The 19,660-nt window shown below is 43.6% G+C and overlaps 1 protein-coding gene across 1 annotated transcript in view; it reads left to right on the plus strand.

Annotated features, from left to right (window-relative positions):
- Positions 1-19,660, plus strand: part of CAST (calpastatin) — an 84,983-nt gene that overhangs the window by 47,998 nt on the left and 17,325 nt on the right. Inside the window, exons 5-18 of the mRNA XM_019532403.1 lie at positions 1,781-1,846; positions 2,499-2,549; positions 3,758-3,814; positions 3,953-4,069; positions 5,859-5,969; positions 6,064-6,126; positions 8,340-8,438; positions 9,438-9,518; positions 9,616-9,669; positions 10,602-10,697; positions 10,827-10,919; positions 11,601-11,702; positions 13,737-13,820; positions 15,315-15,362. Coding sequence (XP_019387948.1) covers positions 1,781-1,846; positions 2,499-2,549; positions 3,758-3,814; positions 3,953-4,069; positions 5,859-5,969; positions 6,064-6,126; positions 8,340-8,438; positions 9,438-9,518; positions 9,616-9,669; positions 10,602-10,697; positions 10,827-10,919; positions 11,601-11,702; positions 13,737-13,820; positions 15,315-15,362 — 1,122 coding nt within the window. The remainder of the gene's footprint in view (positions 1-1,780; positions 1,847-2,498; positions 2,550-3,757; positions 3,815-3,952; positions 4,070-5,858; positions 5,970-6,063; positions 6,127-8,339; positions 8,439-9,437; positions 9,519-9,615; positions 9,670-10,601; positions 10,698-10,826; positions 10,920-11,600; positions 11,703-13,736; positions 13,821-15,314; positions 15,363-19,660) is intronic.

The raw sequence follows: 19,660 nt of genomic DNA on the forward strand, positions 1-19,660 counted from the left end.
TCTCCATGTCCTTCTTGAAGTGCGATGCCCAGAACTGGACACAGTACTCCAGCTGTGGCCTGACCAGCGCCACATAGAGGGGGAGCAAGACCTCTCTGGACCTGTTAGTGATGCCCCTGTTGATGCATGACAGGGTGCGGTTGTCTCTGCCTATTGCTTTGTTGCATTGGCAACTCATATTCATCCTGGAGTCAACCCTGACTCCAAGATCCCTCTCTGCCTATGTGCTGCTGAGAGGGTCAGCCCCTAACCTATAACTATAATGCTGGTTCCCTCTCCCCAGGTGCAGCACCCTGCACTTGTTCTTGTTGAACCGTATTCTGTTCAGATCCGTCCACTTCTCTAACCTATCCAGGTCTGCCTGGATGTGGTCCCTGCCTGCCAGTGTATTCACTTTACCCCACAGCTTGGTGTCATCAGCGAACTTGAACAGGGTGCTCTCCACACCCTCATCCAGGTCACTAATGAAGATGTTGAACAGCACTGGCCCAAGGACCGAGCCGTGTGGGACTTTGCTGTCCACACCTCCCCAGGTCGACATCCACCCGTCCACCACCACCCTCTGGGTGCGCCCCTGGAGCCAGTTTGCCACCCATGTGACTGTGTGCATTCATCAATGCTGCAGTCCCTCAGCTTGCCCACCAGAATTGGGTGGGACACTGTGTCGAAGGCCTTTTGGAAGTCCAAAAAGATGACATCAACTTCCTCCTTCCCATCTAAGCTCTTTGTTACCTGGTCATAGAAAGAGACCAGGTTAGTCAGGCAGGATCGGCCTTGCACGAACCCATGCTGGTTACCCCTCAACATCGCTTCCCCTGCAATAGGGGAAAACCATTCCTGGATTATTCTTGTCCAGTGCTTAGGCAGCCTCTAAAACCTCCATCCTTGGGTGGACTCAAACAACCAACATCTTGGTTAACAGCCAAATATACTAATTAATTGTGCTACAGCCCTATACTATTCAAATCATTACACCTTTGGTCCACTGTTAGTTGCTGAGGAAATCTGAGAGGCAGAGTTCAGAGCTCAAGCTGGGTTTGCAAAATTAAAGAATAACTTGTATTTATTTTTCTCAGGGCTTTACATATATGGGACATTCAGGAAACCTTAAAATCAGCTGAAAGTGTAAATGTAGGTTGCTTACAGACATGGACCCCCCAAAAAAACAAAACAGGGCTTTACTTTCCGTTTAGCATGCCTTGACATCAAACGCTGCACATGCCCAGAAGAGGAATCATATTGGTTTGACCTGGCTTGCCCAAGTCTATATAGCTCATGGAATTCAGCGGGCCTCTTGGTGCTTTTGTTTAAAAGCTGATTCAATCAGTAATTCAGTCGGCTATTACATAAAAGCACCAAAAAGCCCCGCTGAAGCGCATAAGCTATACAGATGCTGGGGAGCTGGGTCAAATTGATGCAATTCCTCTTTCAGTAAAATGCTGGGGTTTCCCCCCCCCCAACATCTGTCATCAGCCTAAATGAATATCAGTTAAAATATGTTAAATTTCTCTGCAGACTTTCATTTGTGTGTGAAGTACCATAATCCCAAAGGTACCTAAAGTTACTTTGTACCAACACAAATGCTTAGGAAGGAGAGATGCTTCTGATGTGGCCCTAATTTTCTTGTCCTCCTTGTCTTTTCTAATTTCTGCTAAATTGTTTTAATTGAGAAAAAAAAAATGTTAGTAAAATACAGTTTTCTTTTTCACAAAAGCCCTTTCTTTGCTAACCTGTCCTTGGAGGTATGTATTAAAAAAATGAGTTTGTACTTTAATACTAGGCTACTGCAAGCCATAAGCAGACCAGCGGACAGCAGTCTCATGGCAGGAAAAGAAACAAAACCAAGGTGAAATGTGATTCACTGTGTGTCTCTCTGTAGTTATTTGCAGTCACACCGACAGCATGTTTTAACCACTTACCACTAGGGCCAAAAGGCTTGAGCTAATAATCTTCAATTCCAGGCTTTGTTTTTTCATATGCTTATTCACACTGCAGTCTTCCTGATGTACCCACCATACTTTGGAGATCAATCATTAAAACAATTCTAGTTCTTTGTACCCTCACTTCTGTAACACTCATTGTCCCAACCATCAGCTAAAATGCATCTTATGTTTAATTGATCATTCAGTAATGTTGGAAAAAAATTCTTACTTCCACAGCCGTACAATCGCACCTAATCTCCCTGGATCAGAGGACCAAAAAAATTAGGATTACCTGCTTTGATAGTGGATTGATTTGATTGATGCAAAGTATGTGTTTGTATAACATCAGGGTTGTATGACTTGTATGATTCATTGGTGTGAATGTAATATATACGTGACAGTTTATGACCATATCTCAGAAACCATGTTTCTGGATCAGTTTTGACCTGAATGGAAAATCCAGAAGTAATAGGTTTTAAAATATGATCCAAGAGGTGGGGGGTGAGTTGTTTTCAGTTGTATTCCAGATAATTTTGGTTCTTTCCTTATACATATATTTTTATGATTTTATCTTAGCCTTCACAAACAGCAAAAATGGACCCTGAGAAAATACCACAGTCAGCAAAGGTAAACTACTACTTACTCACCTATGATGAATCCTCGTACCTTTTTCTCTGAAGAAATTTGAAATGATAGGGTAAACCTGTTGGCCACTAGTGTACCAGGTGCTAACAACTACTTGCATTGTACTGAGGGCAACAAGCTAATGCAAATAGGGTAGGAACTGTTTCTCTTCATGTTGAGAGTAAAAGAAGCTCATCTCTGGGAAGCAGCCGCTTTGAACACCCTCACCCCTAATTTAGATTTCTAAATAGGATGCAACACTGTATCTAGTGTGCTGCTTTTGGAGCATATGTTAGGAGAATGAATGAGGAAAAGCATCATTCATTTTTCAGGAGGTAGTTATCAAATGTGTTGAAGAGTCTGGCTTGCTTTCTGGCTACATCAGAATCACAGGGAGAAAGATCTGTGCTTCTCCTGTCTACTACTTACTCTCATGTATGTTTTTCCTAGAAAGGGCGTAGGCTCCCATCTGCAGAGTAAGTTTCAGGTGTTTTAAAATTAATCTACTTTTCTTTCTCTCTCCTAAAAGAGAAGGAAAAATCCTGCTGAGGACTAGTCAAGAAAAAAAATTCAAACAATAAAACAACCCAAGGTTCTTCAAGGATCTTTCCTTAGAAACTTTGCTATAATTCAGTGGCATGAAGAACATTGCTATAAACCCCAACTATACTCTTCCTCCACATGTGGTCTCCGGCTGTAGTCATACATACCATCCTCCATCAAACTGAGTACAAATTGCAAGTGACCTTGAAAATATAATCTAAAAGAGAAATTGTCACCATCAAAGAAAACTGTGAGAAATGGACAGATAATAAAAAGTCCATCAATAACTAAATTGAAATGTTCTGACAACTTCTTAACAGGTCCCATCATTTTAAAGCTTCTTTTAGATTATTTTAAGTCTTTGCTTTTCCCTTTGTAGTGTAGTAATCTCCATGCAAATAAGTGTTCACAGGGCTGTGCCTTTAAAATGTATACTGTACTAGAGCCAGAAATTGTATTTTTATTTGTTTATGCAGTCCTGCCTACACAGATCTTCAGAAAATATTAGAACCAATTATTATTAATATTCTACGTTACTATTTCTTAAATTGTGGAGTAGAGAAGAAAAATATCATGTATATTTATTAAACTAAATTATTGATACGACTGTTTACTGATTGGTAATTTTTTTCTAATATGTATATATTGTGCTATTTTAATTTTGATAGCCAGATGACTCTCAAACTAAACACCCAACCAAGGAAAAGCAAAAGGAATCTGGTGGGGTAAGTTATTGACATTTTATTCTGCTTGTGCACACATCTATCTATCTATATATCTATATCTATATCTGCTAAATTAAAATGGCGATACTGAAAAGAAAATCTGTTTTATATAGTAACAGCACATTTACATTTGTACAGGCAAAAAGCCCAGGCAAATCTTCTGTGGCAACAGGATCCAAGCAAGCTACTACGGAAAGAGCTGCCACCGGTCCAACTAAGCAGCCAGCACAAGCCACATCAATAGAAGAATCCAAGGTAAAATAGAAAAGACGATCCCTTTGTTGTTGTTTTTACTATTGCAGGGGATAGCAGCCTCTGTCATGGACTAGGACTCTGTTGTACTTGGTTCTGTACAAACAAGAGAGTTCATTTCCCCAAAAGTTTCCTATATAGGGAAATCCTGCGACTGCCATTTGACGATGTGTGGCAATCTTTTTGTGCAACCGTTATATTCCACTCTGACAGTTTTACGATTTAGGATTTCATGGGGCTTTGAACTTTGCCTTTCATGACCTCTTTGAAAGAGTTGATGAGAAAATTAATATATAATTGTCAGCAGAGATATAACTTAAAATGTTGGTGCCTGTAGCAGCACACAGATGGGGAGGAGGGGAGCGCTTACCACCTTACCATGGGCTAGTGATGCCTCCATTCAAGCTCCCCCAACATGGGCTGCAGCAGTGACTTAGGTTTTATGGGAACTGTCATTCTAGTGTCTCCTCTGAATTGGTGCCTGGGGCTTGTGCTACTGTTTTCAGTACTGAAATTGTGCTACTGTTTTCAGTACTGAAGAGACCCTACTGGAAACTGTACCCGTGGGTATGTGCTCATTGATAATGATGGTCCCCCTACCCAACTTCAGGCTACTTTTAGTTTTGTAATGTTCTGGTTGTTTCTTAAGGTAAACCAGACTAGGAGCATGTGACAGTTGTAGACCTGCTGAAGCTGGCAATGCTTCCACTCCTCCACAAGCTGTGTATTGTTTGAACTTGAGCCAGTCAACCACATTTTGTTCATCTGCCTTCTTAATGAAATGCATGAGCAGACAAGGAAGGTTAGTGTGAACCAGAGGTGCACTCTTTGCTCTGTTTGACTCAGAAGCACTGCTATAATTGAAACCTGGCTCCCTTCTTTTGAGAGTATTTCAAGCAGATTTTGGAGCACTGTCAACTGGTTTGATGTGACAGAGAAGAAAGCAAGCAGTTTACAGAAGTGCAGTAATGCCTGCTTATTTGTCAGACAGGAGAGTGCTTAGATGAGAACTGTCAAACTCATCTAGCCTTACAGGCTCTATGAGAGGCTTGGGACTCATTTGCAGGCTGGGTTGGGCCCCAGACCAGTCCTACATTCTGGATCCAGCTTGGGTCCTGGAGTGGGTGCCACATGCAGCCGAGTCCTGTTTTAGCGAGTCCAGGGCTGTTGTACACAGCTTGAAGCCCTGACTCCACCACCGCTGTAGAGCAATGCTGCATGGCCCTGAATCTGCTGCTGCCTCAGTGTTGTGCTGCACATGGTGACTCCATTAGTCCAGGATGTGAACAAGAGCTGGTGCTGTGTATGGAGACATCCAGCATACCTTGCATGCTGCCTGTGGGTCACTCAGACTCGCAGGCAGCACTGGGGGCTGGATGATGTGGCTCTGCAGATGGCATCTTTCACACCCCTGGCTTAGATGGTGACTGCTACCATAGATTTCCCCTGCTGTGGCAAGGGGGGAAGTGCTCATCCACTCCTGAACACAGCTGCAGCTGGAGTGTAGGTTGCCAACACCTGTAATAGATAACTGGCTCTCAAAGCATATCAGTGGTATGAAAGGAGTGTCATAAAGTTGCACACCTTCTATCAGCACCAAGTGATCCTTTGTTGAATTAATAGTCTTTTTCTTGAAATGTGTATATGATCATGTTCTACCTTTTTGCATAAGTGGCAAGAAGGGCAAAAGTAATATACTGGAATAGAACATCTCTATTGTAGTTTGTGTATCAAATTTTGTATAGTCTTGTGAGTAACACACTCTTGTTTTTTTGTTTCCCCCCACCCTTAGCATAAAACTGAAAATAAAACCCTAGCTGGTGGGGCAGCTGCTGCAGGTGCAGGTGCAGTTGGTGCTGTTGCTGCAGCTGGTTTGGTTGCTCCAGATAAGCCAAGTGCTGAGGTTGGTAACTACAGTCTTAACACGTATCAGTTATATATTTACATCTAATTGTTTCATGATGGCTTACAGCAATATTTTTACCCTTTTTTTGCAGAGTAAAGAAAGTAAACCAGCAGCCCCAACTGCTGAAGCTGTAACTACTGTGCCATCTGAAAAGGTAGGTAACAATATAGTGATCTACAGATCATCTTATAAAAAAACAAAACTTCCCCTGTTCTTTACTTCTGCCAAATCTAAGACTGCTGTAAATAATTGGTTAGTACTTTTATCTTTGTAAACAAATATTTACAATGACTCAGGAGGAGCGGCAAATACAGTAGAGTGCTGAACAACTTCCTACTTCTTACAGGTCAGTTTATTTCCTTCTCTCAAAGTTTTATAAAGACTTCTTGCTCCTCTTTGATAAGGAAATTTTGAGAGCTTGAAAAATACCTTCCTAAATTCTTTTACAAGTTAACAAAGTATTTTAAAATGTAATCTCTGACTATGGACAAAGGCTACCTTTTTAACTTCTTCAAAACGAAGAGAGTATTACAGATCAGTATCTGCAACAAGACAAGTGATCTGAATTGCTGCAGATGCAACCCTGAATGGTTCAAGTTGTAACAGTCTGCTGTACTTCTATCACTGCTTGAGCATGTAGATGTAAGAGTTATACATGTTTTCATAACTGCCTAGGGTTCATTCCCAATTAGTAGGGACCTCCTCAGTTGGTGATTTCGTGGGTTTTGCAGAAATTGTGAAAGCACGCGTTGTCTGCAAAATCAGGCAGTGTTGTGGAATCCTTGAAAAAATACTTACTAAAGATAAAATGCTGGCTCCCCAGTGGGAAGGGAGCAGCTGAGATGGCAACTGCCCCTTGCCGTTGGCTGGCTAAGAAGGCTGCCTGTCATGTGGCCCTGTCCCTCTCAGCCAATCAGTGGTGTGGGGCAGGGCCACATGGTGGACAGCCCTCAACCAATCAGCGGCAAGCAGTGGGGACACAGAGGTCCCTTGACCAATCAGAGGTTGGGGGTGGGGAGCACTGTGATAAAACCATGAAAATGGAGGCTGGCCCCACAATCTGCCCACAAAATTGATCCCCTGCCACTTCAAATTTGGTAGGCCCTTAGCAATTAGCACAGTTATTTGATATTTTACTATTTTCTTGTTATTGAAACTGAAAGAATTTGAAAAACATTTTCTTTGAAAAGACTTATTTACTGTTGAACTAACTGTGGTTATTCACAGCAATTTTTTGGGTTGGTTTCTGGGATGGATCTGAACCCTCATGTATATCTCTCTCCTTAATGATCCTATGTCAAATGGATTGGATTTTTTTTAACCAAAGGGAACATACGTCTCTTTTTAGAGCCTACCAACCCTTTTTCTAGGTGTTGAGCTTCTTTGACTAATGAAGGCCTCGATGCAAGTTGAGTAATTCAGCTCCTCATACGAATTGCCCCGTTTAATAACAAAAAAAATCTCAAATTGCTAATGATCATTCCATCTCTACTGGCTGCCTTGGTATTGCTTTGTCTTCTTGGGCCTACGGTGCAGCATGAATCTTAAGTTTGGCAACAACTCTGCCAAACTGTAGGTGTCCATATTAGATTGTTTTCCTAATTTTAAACGGAAATACTGAGCCTCTTTATGTTCATAGCTTTCTGACCGTCTCTGCGTTATATCAGTGTTTTATTTGATCCTCTGACAAAATGAATAAAGATTAAGAAAAAAAATCAAACAAGCTCAACTACCTTCTTGCTTATTGGAATAAAAATTCAGTTGATCCTGCAGTCATCAAATAGGAGATAATCAGAAAGCAGGGAGGTAAAATAGTTTTGCACTGTTTGTTAAGATATCTTACTGAAGCAGATTCTGCCTTTGGCTACCCTGTAGCGGGGGTGCCACGCAGCTCTAATCTGCTGTACGGTTGGGATTCCAATTATGAGAGATGAGGGAGACCGTCAGAGGCATTATATTCATCTAATCACAATTATGATACTTCTCATAATTACTTTTAAATAAGTGTAGTGCGTTAGAAAACAACAAACTTATTGCTTTGGGCCTGCAAAGCGAACAGTGTAATCCCACGCTCATACATGAACATGACAGTGCTTCCCTTTGAACATTAGCTGAAGACAGTTATCTAAAAGTATTCTTAATAATTTCAGTCAACTCCTTTGTAAACGTGGAAGAAGATGACAGGCAACATACTTTTGTACTTGCATAATATCTTAAAAAATAGACTTGGTTGTTCATTTTAAGGTTTGTTCTTTACTTTGATGTGTGTGTGTGGTTTTTTTTTTTCCTTTACGATGTCATAGTAATGCTGTGACTTCAGGGATAGATATGTATCTTAACTTGTTGAATTCTCTACTTTTTTTCTAGTCTGACATTGATGCAGCCTTAGATAGCTTAATAGATACCCTTGGAGGACCTGAAGAAATTGCACCCCCCAGCCCAGTATACACTGGTCCAGCAGTTACGGTACTGAATTTCATGTGTGAAAAATATACTTTCCCTTAAGATATGTTCCTTGTTATTGTAGGAGATCAATAGTTGTCATTTTTATATCATAACGTCATAAATATTTAATGTTTTTCTGTAACACATACAATTTGACACCCATGTCATTTAGTATACCATGCTTGGCTGTAAGAAAATATTTCAAATGTAAGTATGCTGCAGCAAAAAGTAGTGAAGTGTCAGCAAACTGAAAGAAAAGCTGCTCTGTGAATTGGTTGCCAAGTATTTGCTTTTCTGACCAATTTAAAATGACAGAGTATTTTTAATCAAAACATCTAATGAGGTAGATTTAAAAAAATCTTGGGAAGGTGAAAGGAATTTTTCTGGTTACATTTTTACTTGTACCAGAGTACGAGAGTTAACTCAGATACTAGAAACAGTCTAGCCTTGGCAGTCTATACTGCCTCTGGTACCAAAGTGGCTTGTTTAAAGGTAATTGAAATATCTCTTCACCACACTGTACTCTTTAGTGTAAATGGACCACTAATTGTACTCTACCTTCACGTGTGTTTCACCACCATCACTAGTGGATAGAGGTTCATTTCATACATTGGCGATGCGTAGGGGGTGCACAAGTACCCCCTGAGTGCACCCCCTGCGAAAAGGCGCCACCAACACCTCCTCCCCACCTCGCCACTGCTGTCATCTGTGGGTGGTCCACAATCACCACTGGCTGCCATCAGTGCTGCCAGTGGTGTCTGTGAGTGGTTGCCAACCACTGGTCAGCACTCACCACCCCACTGCTGACAGTGCTGCAGCTGTCTGCAGCAGCTCCTCACTTGCCTCTGCCATACTTCTACCACCAACAACGTTGTTGCTGCCTATGGGAGCTTGCTGTGCCCCCCCAGCCTCCGGGGGCATGTGGCATTCATGTTTTCATATATACTTATCATTATGCATTAGCAACTTCCATTTTTTTGGTAAGCATTAATGCAAAAATTGACTCATTTTCTGTTGCAGGATCCATTTTCTGCTGAGTATTTGGAAGAACTGGGAAAACGGGAAGGTAGTCTCCCTCCAGAGTACTTAAAGTTATTGAAGGTAAACAAGATGAATAGTATTACTAGGTTGCAGCTGTGATTTTTAGTTTGGTAAGTTGATAAATTCCATTCACCATAAAAAAAAAAATTTTTTTCAGGGTAAAGGAGATGGCAAAGCTGCAATCCCTTCAAAAATAGAGGAAGAATCTCTGGTAAGGTTAAATTTGTCTCAGAACATGAAAATGAACCTTCATTCTCATAATCTGATTTGTATTAACTTCCTAGCATCAAAAATCCTGACTTTCAGAAGATACTAGCTATATGCAGATCCCATTGAAATCAGTGGGAGGCAGTAGCATAACTAGGGAAGAAATTGGGACAGCTCCCCAGGTTGTCAACTTGGAGAAGGTGGAAGAGGCTGGGGGGGAAAAACCTGCCATCATAGCTGCACAATTGTGCTAGCAGCATGGCAGCAGCCAGAAGTCACCACTCCCCTCTATACTGCGGTTGCCCCAAGTGCCTGGATACATTGTTACACCTCTGAGAATGCTACAAATAGTATTCTTTGCTTGGCAGTATTAAAGTAGATCTCGATAGTTTCATGTGGGATTTCTTCACTACCTTCCATAGCAAAGAATGCTTGAATCCTTGTGTTTAAGGTAATTTCTTAGGATGTGGGCAAACAATCAAATTGTACTGAGTAAAAGGGAGGTAGGACCTTACCTCACAACAGATGCTCCTATCTGAAATGTGTAAGCTTAGCTGCCCAAATTTAATTTTTGCCTGCTGCAGGTGAGGCCAGGCAGACAAACAATATGGTGGAGCAGCTAGCTGAGATGTGTTAAGTGTCAGTCCCTTTGGCTCACTGAACTTTGTCCATATCTTTAGACTATACTTTGATTCCAGTAGAAGTTCACCGTTCCTGAAGTTTTTGATGTTAGTTGTACAGAGAAGTGTAGGATTAACATTTTTTTTAGTCTTGTTTTTCCTGTGGCTGACCTGAGATGATGTGAAACAATAGTGTGTTGGGCATATGTTGCTATTTAAGCATACAGTTACCGAGCAGTGCATAAGGTTTGGGAGGTTTTGAGAGTATTGACTTTCAGACTTCAATGACTATAACTTAGCTGCAATTTCTGTTTAGAAACCAATGACAGATGATGACATTGCAGATGCCCTGTCATCTGACTTTACTTGCAGTGTTCCATCTGCTGAGGAGAAGGTGACAGATCTGAAAGAGGTATTAATTTTTCCCATCACGGGATTTTTTTTGGCCTAAAATAAATCTTGATAATTTTACCCTTTTGATACTCATTTTTGCAAATTTGCTAGTAACAGACTGTTTGGTTTTTTGTCTTTCATATAGAAGAAGCCAACAGAAGGTAAAATTGTACAAGCAGAGGCAACAAGTTCAGTCAGGAGTTCAGCTCCTCCAAAGGAGAAGAAACCAAAAACAGAAGAGGTAAAGGCTTCTCTTCTTTGACTGACGATATTAAAATGATGTTTTATATACATTAATATGGGCATGCTATTCCAGGATGCTAAATCTTATTGGCTGTACTTGAAATCATGTTATATGTATTTAGTCCAATGTGTATTGCAAGTGCTCAGGACCTGATTGGTGGTGTTCTTCATATTACAGCATTGGGCTCAAATACAGGGTTGAGTAATTCTGCTCCTAAAGGGCATCCACAGAGCTCCTGTAATCCTTAAAAACATTAACATAAGTAGGTTCTAAAATGATCTTGTTTCCTTAGCTCTGTAGGGTATTTGTAAAATCTCTAATTTCATTTCTTTGTACTTGTAAAAATGCTTTTTTCCCCAATACCTGGAGAGAAAGTGTATAACTTCTGACTGTGCTAATAAAATGCAATACAGATGTTGCCCTGTGTGATGTTATGGTCTCTGCTCTCTTCTCTCCTTAAGCTAGGATTTATTTTCATTAGGGCCTGCTGGTTTGATCAGAGACCTGACTACCTGCTACCTCTTGATATTAAGGAAATTGGGCTTAGCCAAGCAGAAATGTCTGGCTTTTTATTCACTTGAGCTCCATGTGTAGTGTAGAGGAAGAGGCATGTAGGATAAAGTGTTTGTCATTGTATGAAAAATCACAATATAATTTACACACATTCTTAAAATACAGGCAGCAATTAGTGATGATGCACTGGAGGCCCTTGCTGATACTCTTGGTGCACCAGAACCTGAACCTGAGCAAGACCTGAGCTCCATTGTAGAGGTTGCAGAGGTATGATTATATTTCTACTGCGACACATCTCAAAATTCCAGTGAGAATCCTGGTTCCCTTTTCCTAGGTGCTCTGCAGTCCAAAGAAGAAAGCAGCTCATGTCCTAATAAACTTAACAATCTAAATACAATAAAAACAGATAAGGAGAGTAGGTATAAGGTGTAACAAAGTAGCTAGGGAGATGACTGGTGTTTATCTTGCCAGTTGAACTTTAAAATCTGCTTTTTCTCTCTGTCTCTAACCTTAGTCGGTGTTTAAAGTCAGTAAGAGCCTTTTTAAGAAGTAAATGGAATTCCTGTTTTTGTGCGTGTTCTTGCTGCTTTCCTGCTTAGTTTTGGTCTTTTCCATGTGCCTTTAGTTACTTTCAACAGTGTACCTTTTATTAAACTGCTGTGTCTAACTTCTGGCCTATATTTGTATGTAATCCTTGACTTTCTGAGATTTCTTATATTTACATATAATTCTTGCTTTACTAGCTTTGTGATGTTTATCTTTTTGCTATTTACAGTAGTGATACAAAGCAGGCAAATGTCAGAAGGGAATGCAAAGTCAGTTGATCATGGAAGTGTCTAGGGCCTCATCTAAATGTTACACTTAAGGTGTGATTAACCAGTTAATCACCTCTTAAGTTTGTGACCCAACCACATATTCAATCAGTTAATGGTGTGATAAAACATGCAATAAGCCACAAAGTTATTCCACAAAAATTGTGTAATAATTTTGTGACTTGTTCTTATTACACCATCAATTGAATGTGTGGCCAGGTGCTACCCTGTGGTTGGAAGCTCCATAAACTGAGGGGCTCCAAGCCACAGAGGTGTACCAGCCTCTACCAGCCTCGTATCTGATGAGGCTCACAACAGCGGCAGCATCCCCACACTGCCCCTGCTGCAAACCCCATAGTTGATGAGGCTCGTGGAGGGGAGGCAGCATGGGTAAGGCTTCCCCCCATGCAAGACATGCCAACTACAGGGCTTGCAGTGGGGACAGCACAGGGAATTGCTGCCTACTGCAAGCCTCTTCAGCTGCGGGACTTGTGACAACGGCAGCCTGGGGAACACCACTACTGCTGTGAGCCTTGTCAGCTGTGGAGCTTGCAGCGGGGACAGTGCAGGGGAATGCTGCCCCTCCTGCAAGCCTCATTAGCTATGGAGCTTATGGTGGGGACAGTCTGTGGAACTCTACCCACTTTGCGGGCCCTGTCAGCTGCAAAGCTTCCAGCAGCAGGAACCGGCGCAGGGGGAGCTTGGGGTCGTGGCAGTAAGGCGTGATCGACACTGATGCTGGATCCCACAATCATGCCTCCTGCTATGAATGAGTGGCATGGCAGGAGGCAAAGTTGTATGGATCGTGCATCAGGTCCTATCATGCTTTTCCCTGAACATCTAGATGGGGCCCTAGAATGCTACTAAAATTGGAGGTTGAAAAGCCTGAGATGCTGTCAGAAAAGCAGATTGGAACAGGAGTCTGGAGTCAGGGAGAGTGAATGTCCAGAGGAGCTGGGAACATGTGGAAGACCTAAGGATGTATTGCCCAGTGTTGGAGGTGGCAGGGAAGCGAAGGCTGGCACTGTGTATTTGAGGGATCCAGTTAGCGAGGCATGCAGGCCTGTTCACCCTTTATTTCTATTGGCTACTGGCATGGCCAGACTGGTGGCAACCCCTAGGAAATCTGGGGGCTTTGTGCTGTGCTTCCTAGAAGGCTTTAAGTGTATTAGGCACTAGAGTTATATTTGTGTCCCACTTCTCTGGGACTGTATTTCTCCAGAATGCATAGCGTAATGCATCACTGTGATATGCACTGTCAGTTTCAAAACAATATTTATTTCACATGTAAGTGTCATACTTACAACAAAAGCCTGCCTTAAAAAGGTCATGAGGGTTCGGAAATGTGAGGTCCTCAAAGCACAGAATAACTTTATCTGACTGTAGAAGTAGCAGCTTAAATTTAAGTGAACTTTGCTACAGAAAAATAACATTGGTGTTGTTTTTTCCTTGAATTTCTGTAAATATGTATTTATATTCTTTTCTTTAGCCAAAAGCCAAAGAGAAAAAAGAAGAAAAGGCTGGAGAACGTGAGGACACAATCCCTCCTGAATACAGATTAAAACCAGCATTGGTAATTTCTTGTCTCTCCTTTCTTTGCGTACATTAGAAGTGTCTGACTGTTTGTGGTTTTATTGCAGATGGGGGCTGAAACTGGAGAAACAAAATGGTGGATCTCTTTTCTAGCATACTCCCTTTGGGTGGTTTTTATATCCCTGGTCTCTTTCCTTTTCCCAGTGGACATGCTAAAAATAGTCCTAAGGATTCCTGGCATCTTATTGATTGCATTTAGGAGAGGAATGTGCAGCCTGGGAAAGTGGTGGTATTTCTTTTGGATGTGTCTTTGAGGAAGCACTGAAAGTACCATTTTATAACTGGCCAAGCCACTGGAGAGTGTATTTATTTTTTATTTTTGTCCACATTGTTTATACTTTTTTGCCAAGCAGATAGGTGAATGTTCTTGCAAAACTTTATCAGCGTCTTGTGACTAATGTACAGTACAGTGTTGACATTTGAACTGGCCTTGTTAGGTTTCATTTTGAACAGGGCAGTTTTTACATGCGGAGAAGCAGTCCTATGTCAATTGAAAGTCAGATTTTTCTTCACAGCTACCAGGACTATAAAATTGGATCTGTATTACTTCTCATTTAATTCCTGTTTTTCACTGATCTGACTCTATGCTACTGTAAATCTGTTATAGGTCCTATTAGTCAGATTCTTTGTGGTGTTTTGGCCCCTTTGTGCGACTGTATGCTCACTGAGTGTTTGGGAACCAGTTCTACGTAGTCAACTGAGAATTCTTAGAGCCTGGGGGAGCTCTTGGCTATACCAGAGCTATACCCTATCCCCACATCACCTCTTCCATCAAGCCCTGACGTAGGATTTGGTAAAAGGTGGATGTTTTTGTAGAAAACTGGGGTTTGGATGAAAGTACACTGTGCTCCTGTTCTGCCCTGTTCTGTTTGATGTATGATTCTCTGGGCATCATCACCAGCTCTAATAGAGTAGAGTAACCCTAGTTCTCCCTGAGCCAGTTTAGGTACAGGCAGTGTATGCTGAAAACTACGGTCAGTACAACTGTGCCTTGAGGCTCAGGAAACGGTAACAGGCTCTCTGATTATCTCCCTGCCCCCTCAGTAAAAACTGGGTGCTGGAGACTATATAAGAATGTTTTCTGTAGGCAAAAGCTTAAGTGTGGTTTATGTAATAATTTATGTTAGTTTATGTAATAATACTACCAAAATGCTTTCTGGCTTAATGATTTCTATGCCTCATTCTGGTACCAGCCTCTTCTGCATGGGAATGGGAATGTTTTGCTATTCCCACACAGTACAAGAAATATAACACAATGTTTGGGAATTCTACATTATTAGCACTTGTTAACAAATGTGATGTGGCAACATTCTTTTGAATGCTTGTTTTCATGTAATTGTTTCTGAATTCTTGAACATGTATGGACACCTTTCTCATTGTAAACATCCTAAATTTGTCCTTGGTAGCAGGCATTATAAACCAAATTTTGTAGTAATAAAAAAAACTATCAGTAATGTTTATACTTTATTTTCAGGATAAAGATGGAAAACCATTATTGCCAAAACCTGATGAAAAACCTAAGGTAAGCAAAATAACAATATTAGAGGATTGTGAGCACATGAGTTTTTCTCACTTTGTCCATTCTTTCATACTACAGTTACATAGTCTCTGAACCTGTTCTTATATTTATTGATTCACATGCTGTAAAAGCACAGCTTGATGTTCTTGAGTGTCAAGTGAAAAAATGCTGCTGTACATAAAGATTGCTGATTTTGAAAAAGCATTTGAGGGGGTATTATCTGGAAATTGAACCATTATGGAATTCCAGAGATTAATCTTGTGAAAGCCTTGTATAATGGCGTAAGGCAGTGGTGCTCAGTCTTTTTGGCTGGTGGGCAGGATGGGCTGTGACCGGGCCATTCATGGGACAGATCTAGCTGGTGGTTGCAATCCAGCAAGGGACAGTTGTGGTAGAGCCCCATCTGGCTGCATGGAGGGGACCAGGAGCTATCCCGGCTCCAATGTGGCCCCACTAGGGGAAGGAGGGCGTGTGGTCTGGCTCCACTAGGGGCGGGGGCTTGACTCTGACCCACAAGGGAGGGGAGGGGGCTTGACTCTGACCCACAAGGGGGGGGAGGCAGCTTGACTCAGCCCCAGAGGGGAAAGGAGGCATGGCTCAGTCCCATCTAGCCTGTGGGGAGGGGTGTCACCCAGCCTCAACCAGGTGCAGGGGTGTGGGGAGGAGGCGTGACCCTGCCCCAACCTGCTGTACAGGGCTTGGGGTTTGAGAATTTGGCAGCAGAGGTGGGTGACCGTATTTATTGCCACCACTCCCCTGCTGCTAAATTTCCTTATCCATGGAAAGCCCTGAGGCTCGGATATTTATGGCTCAGTGGGCTGTGTTTGGCTCAGGATGGAGGTTGAGCACCCCTGATATACGGTAATCCATGGTTGGCTTTCCTAAAGCCTTTTGAGGTACAGACAATTCTGAAGCAAGGATGTTTTCCATCACTTCTGCTATTTTTTTAATTAACTGAGTGACTGATGAGGAATACAACTGGAACTTAAAAGAGAAGGTTACATCTAATGCCAAAAAGACTTTGCAGCTAATATCTGCCATGGGGCCAAGAGACCAAAAGAAGTGTGACTGAGAATATGGAAGGACCAGAAGAGGAAGCTGAAAAATTTGGGTTGGAGATAAGTGGTAGGGCTGTGCAAAATTTTACCCGGTGTTTCATCTCTAAGCTGTCTTGATGCGTTTCATGCTCAAAACAGTGAAATTGAAACAAAACAAAAGCCTTTGAAACAGCTTCAAAATGAAACAAGGAAACTCGATATGTTTCAAGTCTCAAAGCCAGCCTTACTGGCTTTAGCGCCAGTCCTAGCCGGCAGCACCCCCAGGAGAGCTGTGGGGGCTGTGCTGGAGTCCCCCCGGGGGCATGGGCCCCCAATCTACCTGCCAGATGACAGACCGGCACTGAGCGCAACCTGCACCCAGCACTGGGAAGATTGGTGCTGCCGCTGGCCCCGGGCAGCAGCGCTTGGCTCCTGTCACCCAGCAGGCTGATCAGAGGCACGTACCTCCGGGAGGACTCTAGCATAGCCGCTACAGCCCTCTCAGGGGTGCCAACCCCCCCGATCTGCCTGCTGGCTGACAGGAGCTGGGTGCTGCCGCCTGGGGCTAGCGGGGCCAGGGCAGATTAGTTCGTGTGGGGACCCGCCACCCTGATCCCAGGGCAAGGGTGGCTCCCCGCACCAGCTGATCTGCTCTGGGCCCCCACCTGGAGCTGGCCTCGGTATGGGGTTGGGGCTGATCAGCTGGTGTGGGGACCCACCGTCCCAGTCCCAGGGCGGGAGAGGGTCTCTGCACCAGCTGATTTGCCTTGGGCCCCCACCAGGAGCTGGCTCTGCTAGGGGGCAGGGAAGATCAGCTCATGCGAGGACCCGCCCCGACCCTTGGGGGGGCAGGTCCCTGCACAAGCTGATCTGCCCTAGCCCCACTGACCGCAGGTGGCAGCACCCAGCTTCTGTCAGTCAGCACCCCCAGGAGGGCTTCGGGGGGTGTGCTGGAGTCCTCCTGGGGGCGCATGCCCCCAATCTGCTTGCTGGGTGACAGGAGCCAGGGTGCTGCTGGCTGGGGCCAGTGGCAGCACTGATCTTCCCAGCGCTGGGTGCAGGCACCCAGTGCTAGTCTGTCATCTGGCAGGTAGATCGGGGGCCCGCACCTCCGGGAGGACTCTGGCACAGCCCTCCCAGGGGTGCGGATGAGCCGCTGATCTGCTTGCCGAATGAGAGGATACTACTGCCTGGGACTGGTGACAGTAATGATCTTCCCGGCACTGGTCCCAGGTGGCAGCACCCAATTTCTCTCATCTGGCAGGTAGATTGGGGGCCTCACACCCCCGGGAGGACACTGGCATAGCCCTAGCAGCCCACCCAGGGGTGCAGGTGAGCCCCCGATCTGCCTGCCTGCTGCATCCTTTGTTTCCCCATAATAACCTTTGGGTGAGATGTCAAAACAGTGAAACAGTTTTGACTAAACAAAATGGGACAGTGTTTTCGAAACTAAACAAAATTCAAAACGAAACACTGTTCTGTTGAATCATCGAAACAGAAGTTGAATTGGAACGATGCTGGGGTGGGAGAGGAAGGGAACACCAAAAAAATAGTTGGAACCCTGGGAGATGGCGGTGTAAATGGCACATACCCTGAAGAAGTGGAGAGCTACTTTTCCCTTGAAAGTATTGGGGGCTGCTCTGGTGGCACTGAGGAAGAGGTCTGTGCAAGAAATGGTACAGCACAAGTAGCTTTTACTTTCCTGAAAGCAGGTTAGTACTAAACATTCAGTGAGAACCACTTTAAAATCAATATCTACACCACATTTTAAAAATTAAATGACCAGAGTGGTTAGTAAACAACAAATTACACAGCACAATGCACAAAAGATCTGAGGAAAGAAAAAACATGGAAATGGCATATAGCCGTATTCTGAGGAAACTAGATATTGACGTTACACCAGAGCTAGATACTGACATTACACACATTTTTGGAGTGGTTACACCAAAAATGTCTGGAGAGGTGGTTGGTCTGACTTGAAGTAAAGCCAAAAACAGTGAGCCAAAGGCAGCACTGGTTGGAGGATTGTTGTTGACAACTGTGCTTCAGTAATGAAGAGGCGTAGGCAGAAAGTGAAAAGTTGTTTTGCTTTCTAGCTGTCTTTCAGGCTGGTAGTAAGGTTGAATACTGTTTGTTTTGTAAATGGATCGTGCAGATATTTGAGTAATATTGAAATGCTTCAGCAGTATGTAGAAACTGACAAAACATGGTGCATTTGCCAGTGGTCCTTTCTTATTGCTAGTAATTAGGCTTACTGAACACAACCAGAATAAAGTCTTGTTGTTAACTGAAAAGCTCTTAATTGTTTCTATGCCTTTCTGTTGCTCCTGTATGAATTATAACGGGGAAGCAGTCATGATTTTTAGGGTTATGTAGTTTGGAGAAAAGAAGACTGAGGGGAGATTTGATAAGTCTTCAAATACATAAAGGGCAATTACAGAGAGGATGGAGATGGAGGGATGGAGCTTTTCTCTGTGGCTGTAGGGCAGGGGTTTTCAACCTTTTTAAAGGAGTGTATCCCTTCTGGGTACACTCCTGGCAGGGGGGTGGCAGCAGCCAGATGTGGAGTGGGGTAGGGCTTGCATGTGGCAGCGGTGGTAGTAGCGTGGGGCGGTGGCCATGTGAGAACTCCCCCCGTACTGTGTCCAGCTGGCTGGGTGGCGCCTGTGTGGCCCACAGAGGGGAGCCACTGTCCTCACCCACTCTTCCCCTATTCCCCCCCGGCCCTGCTCCTGGAAGGTGGCAGTGCAGCGTGTTGGGTAGTAGTGCTCCATCCCCACCTGCCTGTGCATACCCTCTAGCCCTTGTCCAAGTACCCCTGGGGGTATGTGCATCTCTGGTTGACAACCCCTGCTGTAGGAGACAGAACTAGGAGCAATGGAAGCTGCAGCAGGGGAAATTTAAATTGGAGATGAGGAGGAATTTTTTTGACAATGAGGGTGTTCAAGCATTGGAAGAGGATACTAAAGAACATTCCTTGGTAGCTTACAGGAGCTGTTTAGTCAGACACTTGGCTGGGATGGTTTAATCAGGGATGATCCTGCCTTGAGCAGGGGGCTGGACAAGATTACCTCACAAGGTCCCTTGATTATCGTGTTCAAGTCCGCTGGTCCGGACGATCTTCACCCTAGGGTTCTACAGGAACTGGCCGAGGTCATTGCGGGACCCCTGGCGCGGCTCTATGAGCACTCGTGGTGCTCTGGTGAGGTGCTGGAGGACTGGAAGAGGGCCAATGTGGTCCCTATCTTCAAAAAGGGAAAAAAA

The sequence above is a fragment of the Crocodylus porosus genome, unplaced genomic scaffold (assembly GCF_001723895.1).
Source record: "Crocodylus porosus isolate Cpor-Errol unplaced genomic scaffold, CroPor_comp1, whole genome shotgun sequence".
NCBI lineage: Eukaryota > Metazoa > Chordata > Crocodylia > Crocodylidae > Crocodylus > Crocodylus porosus.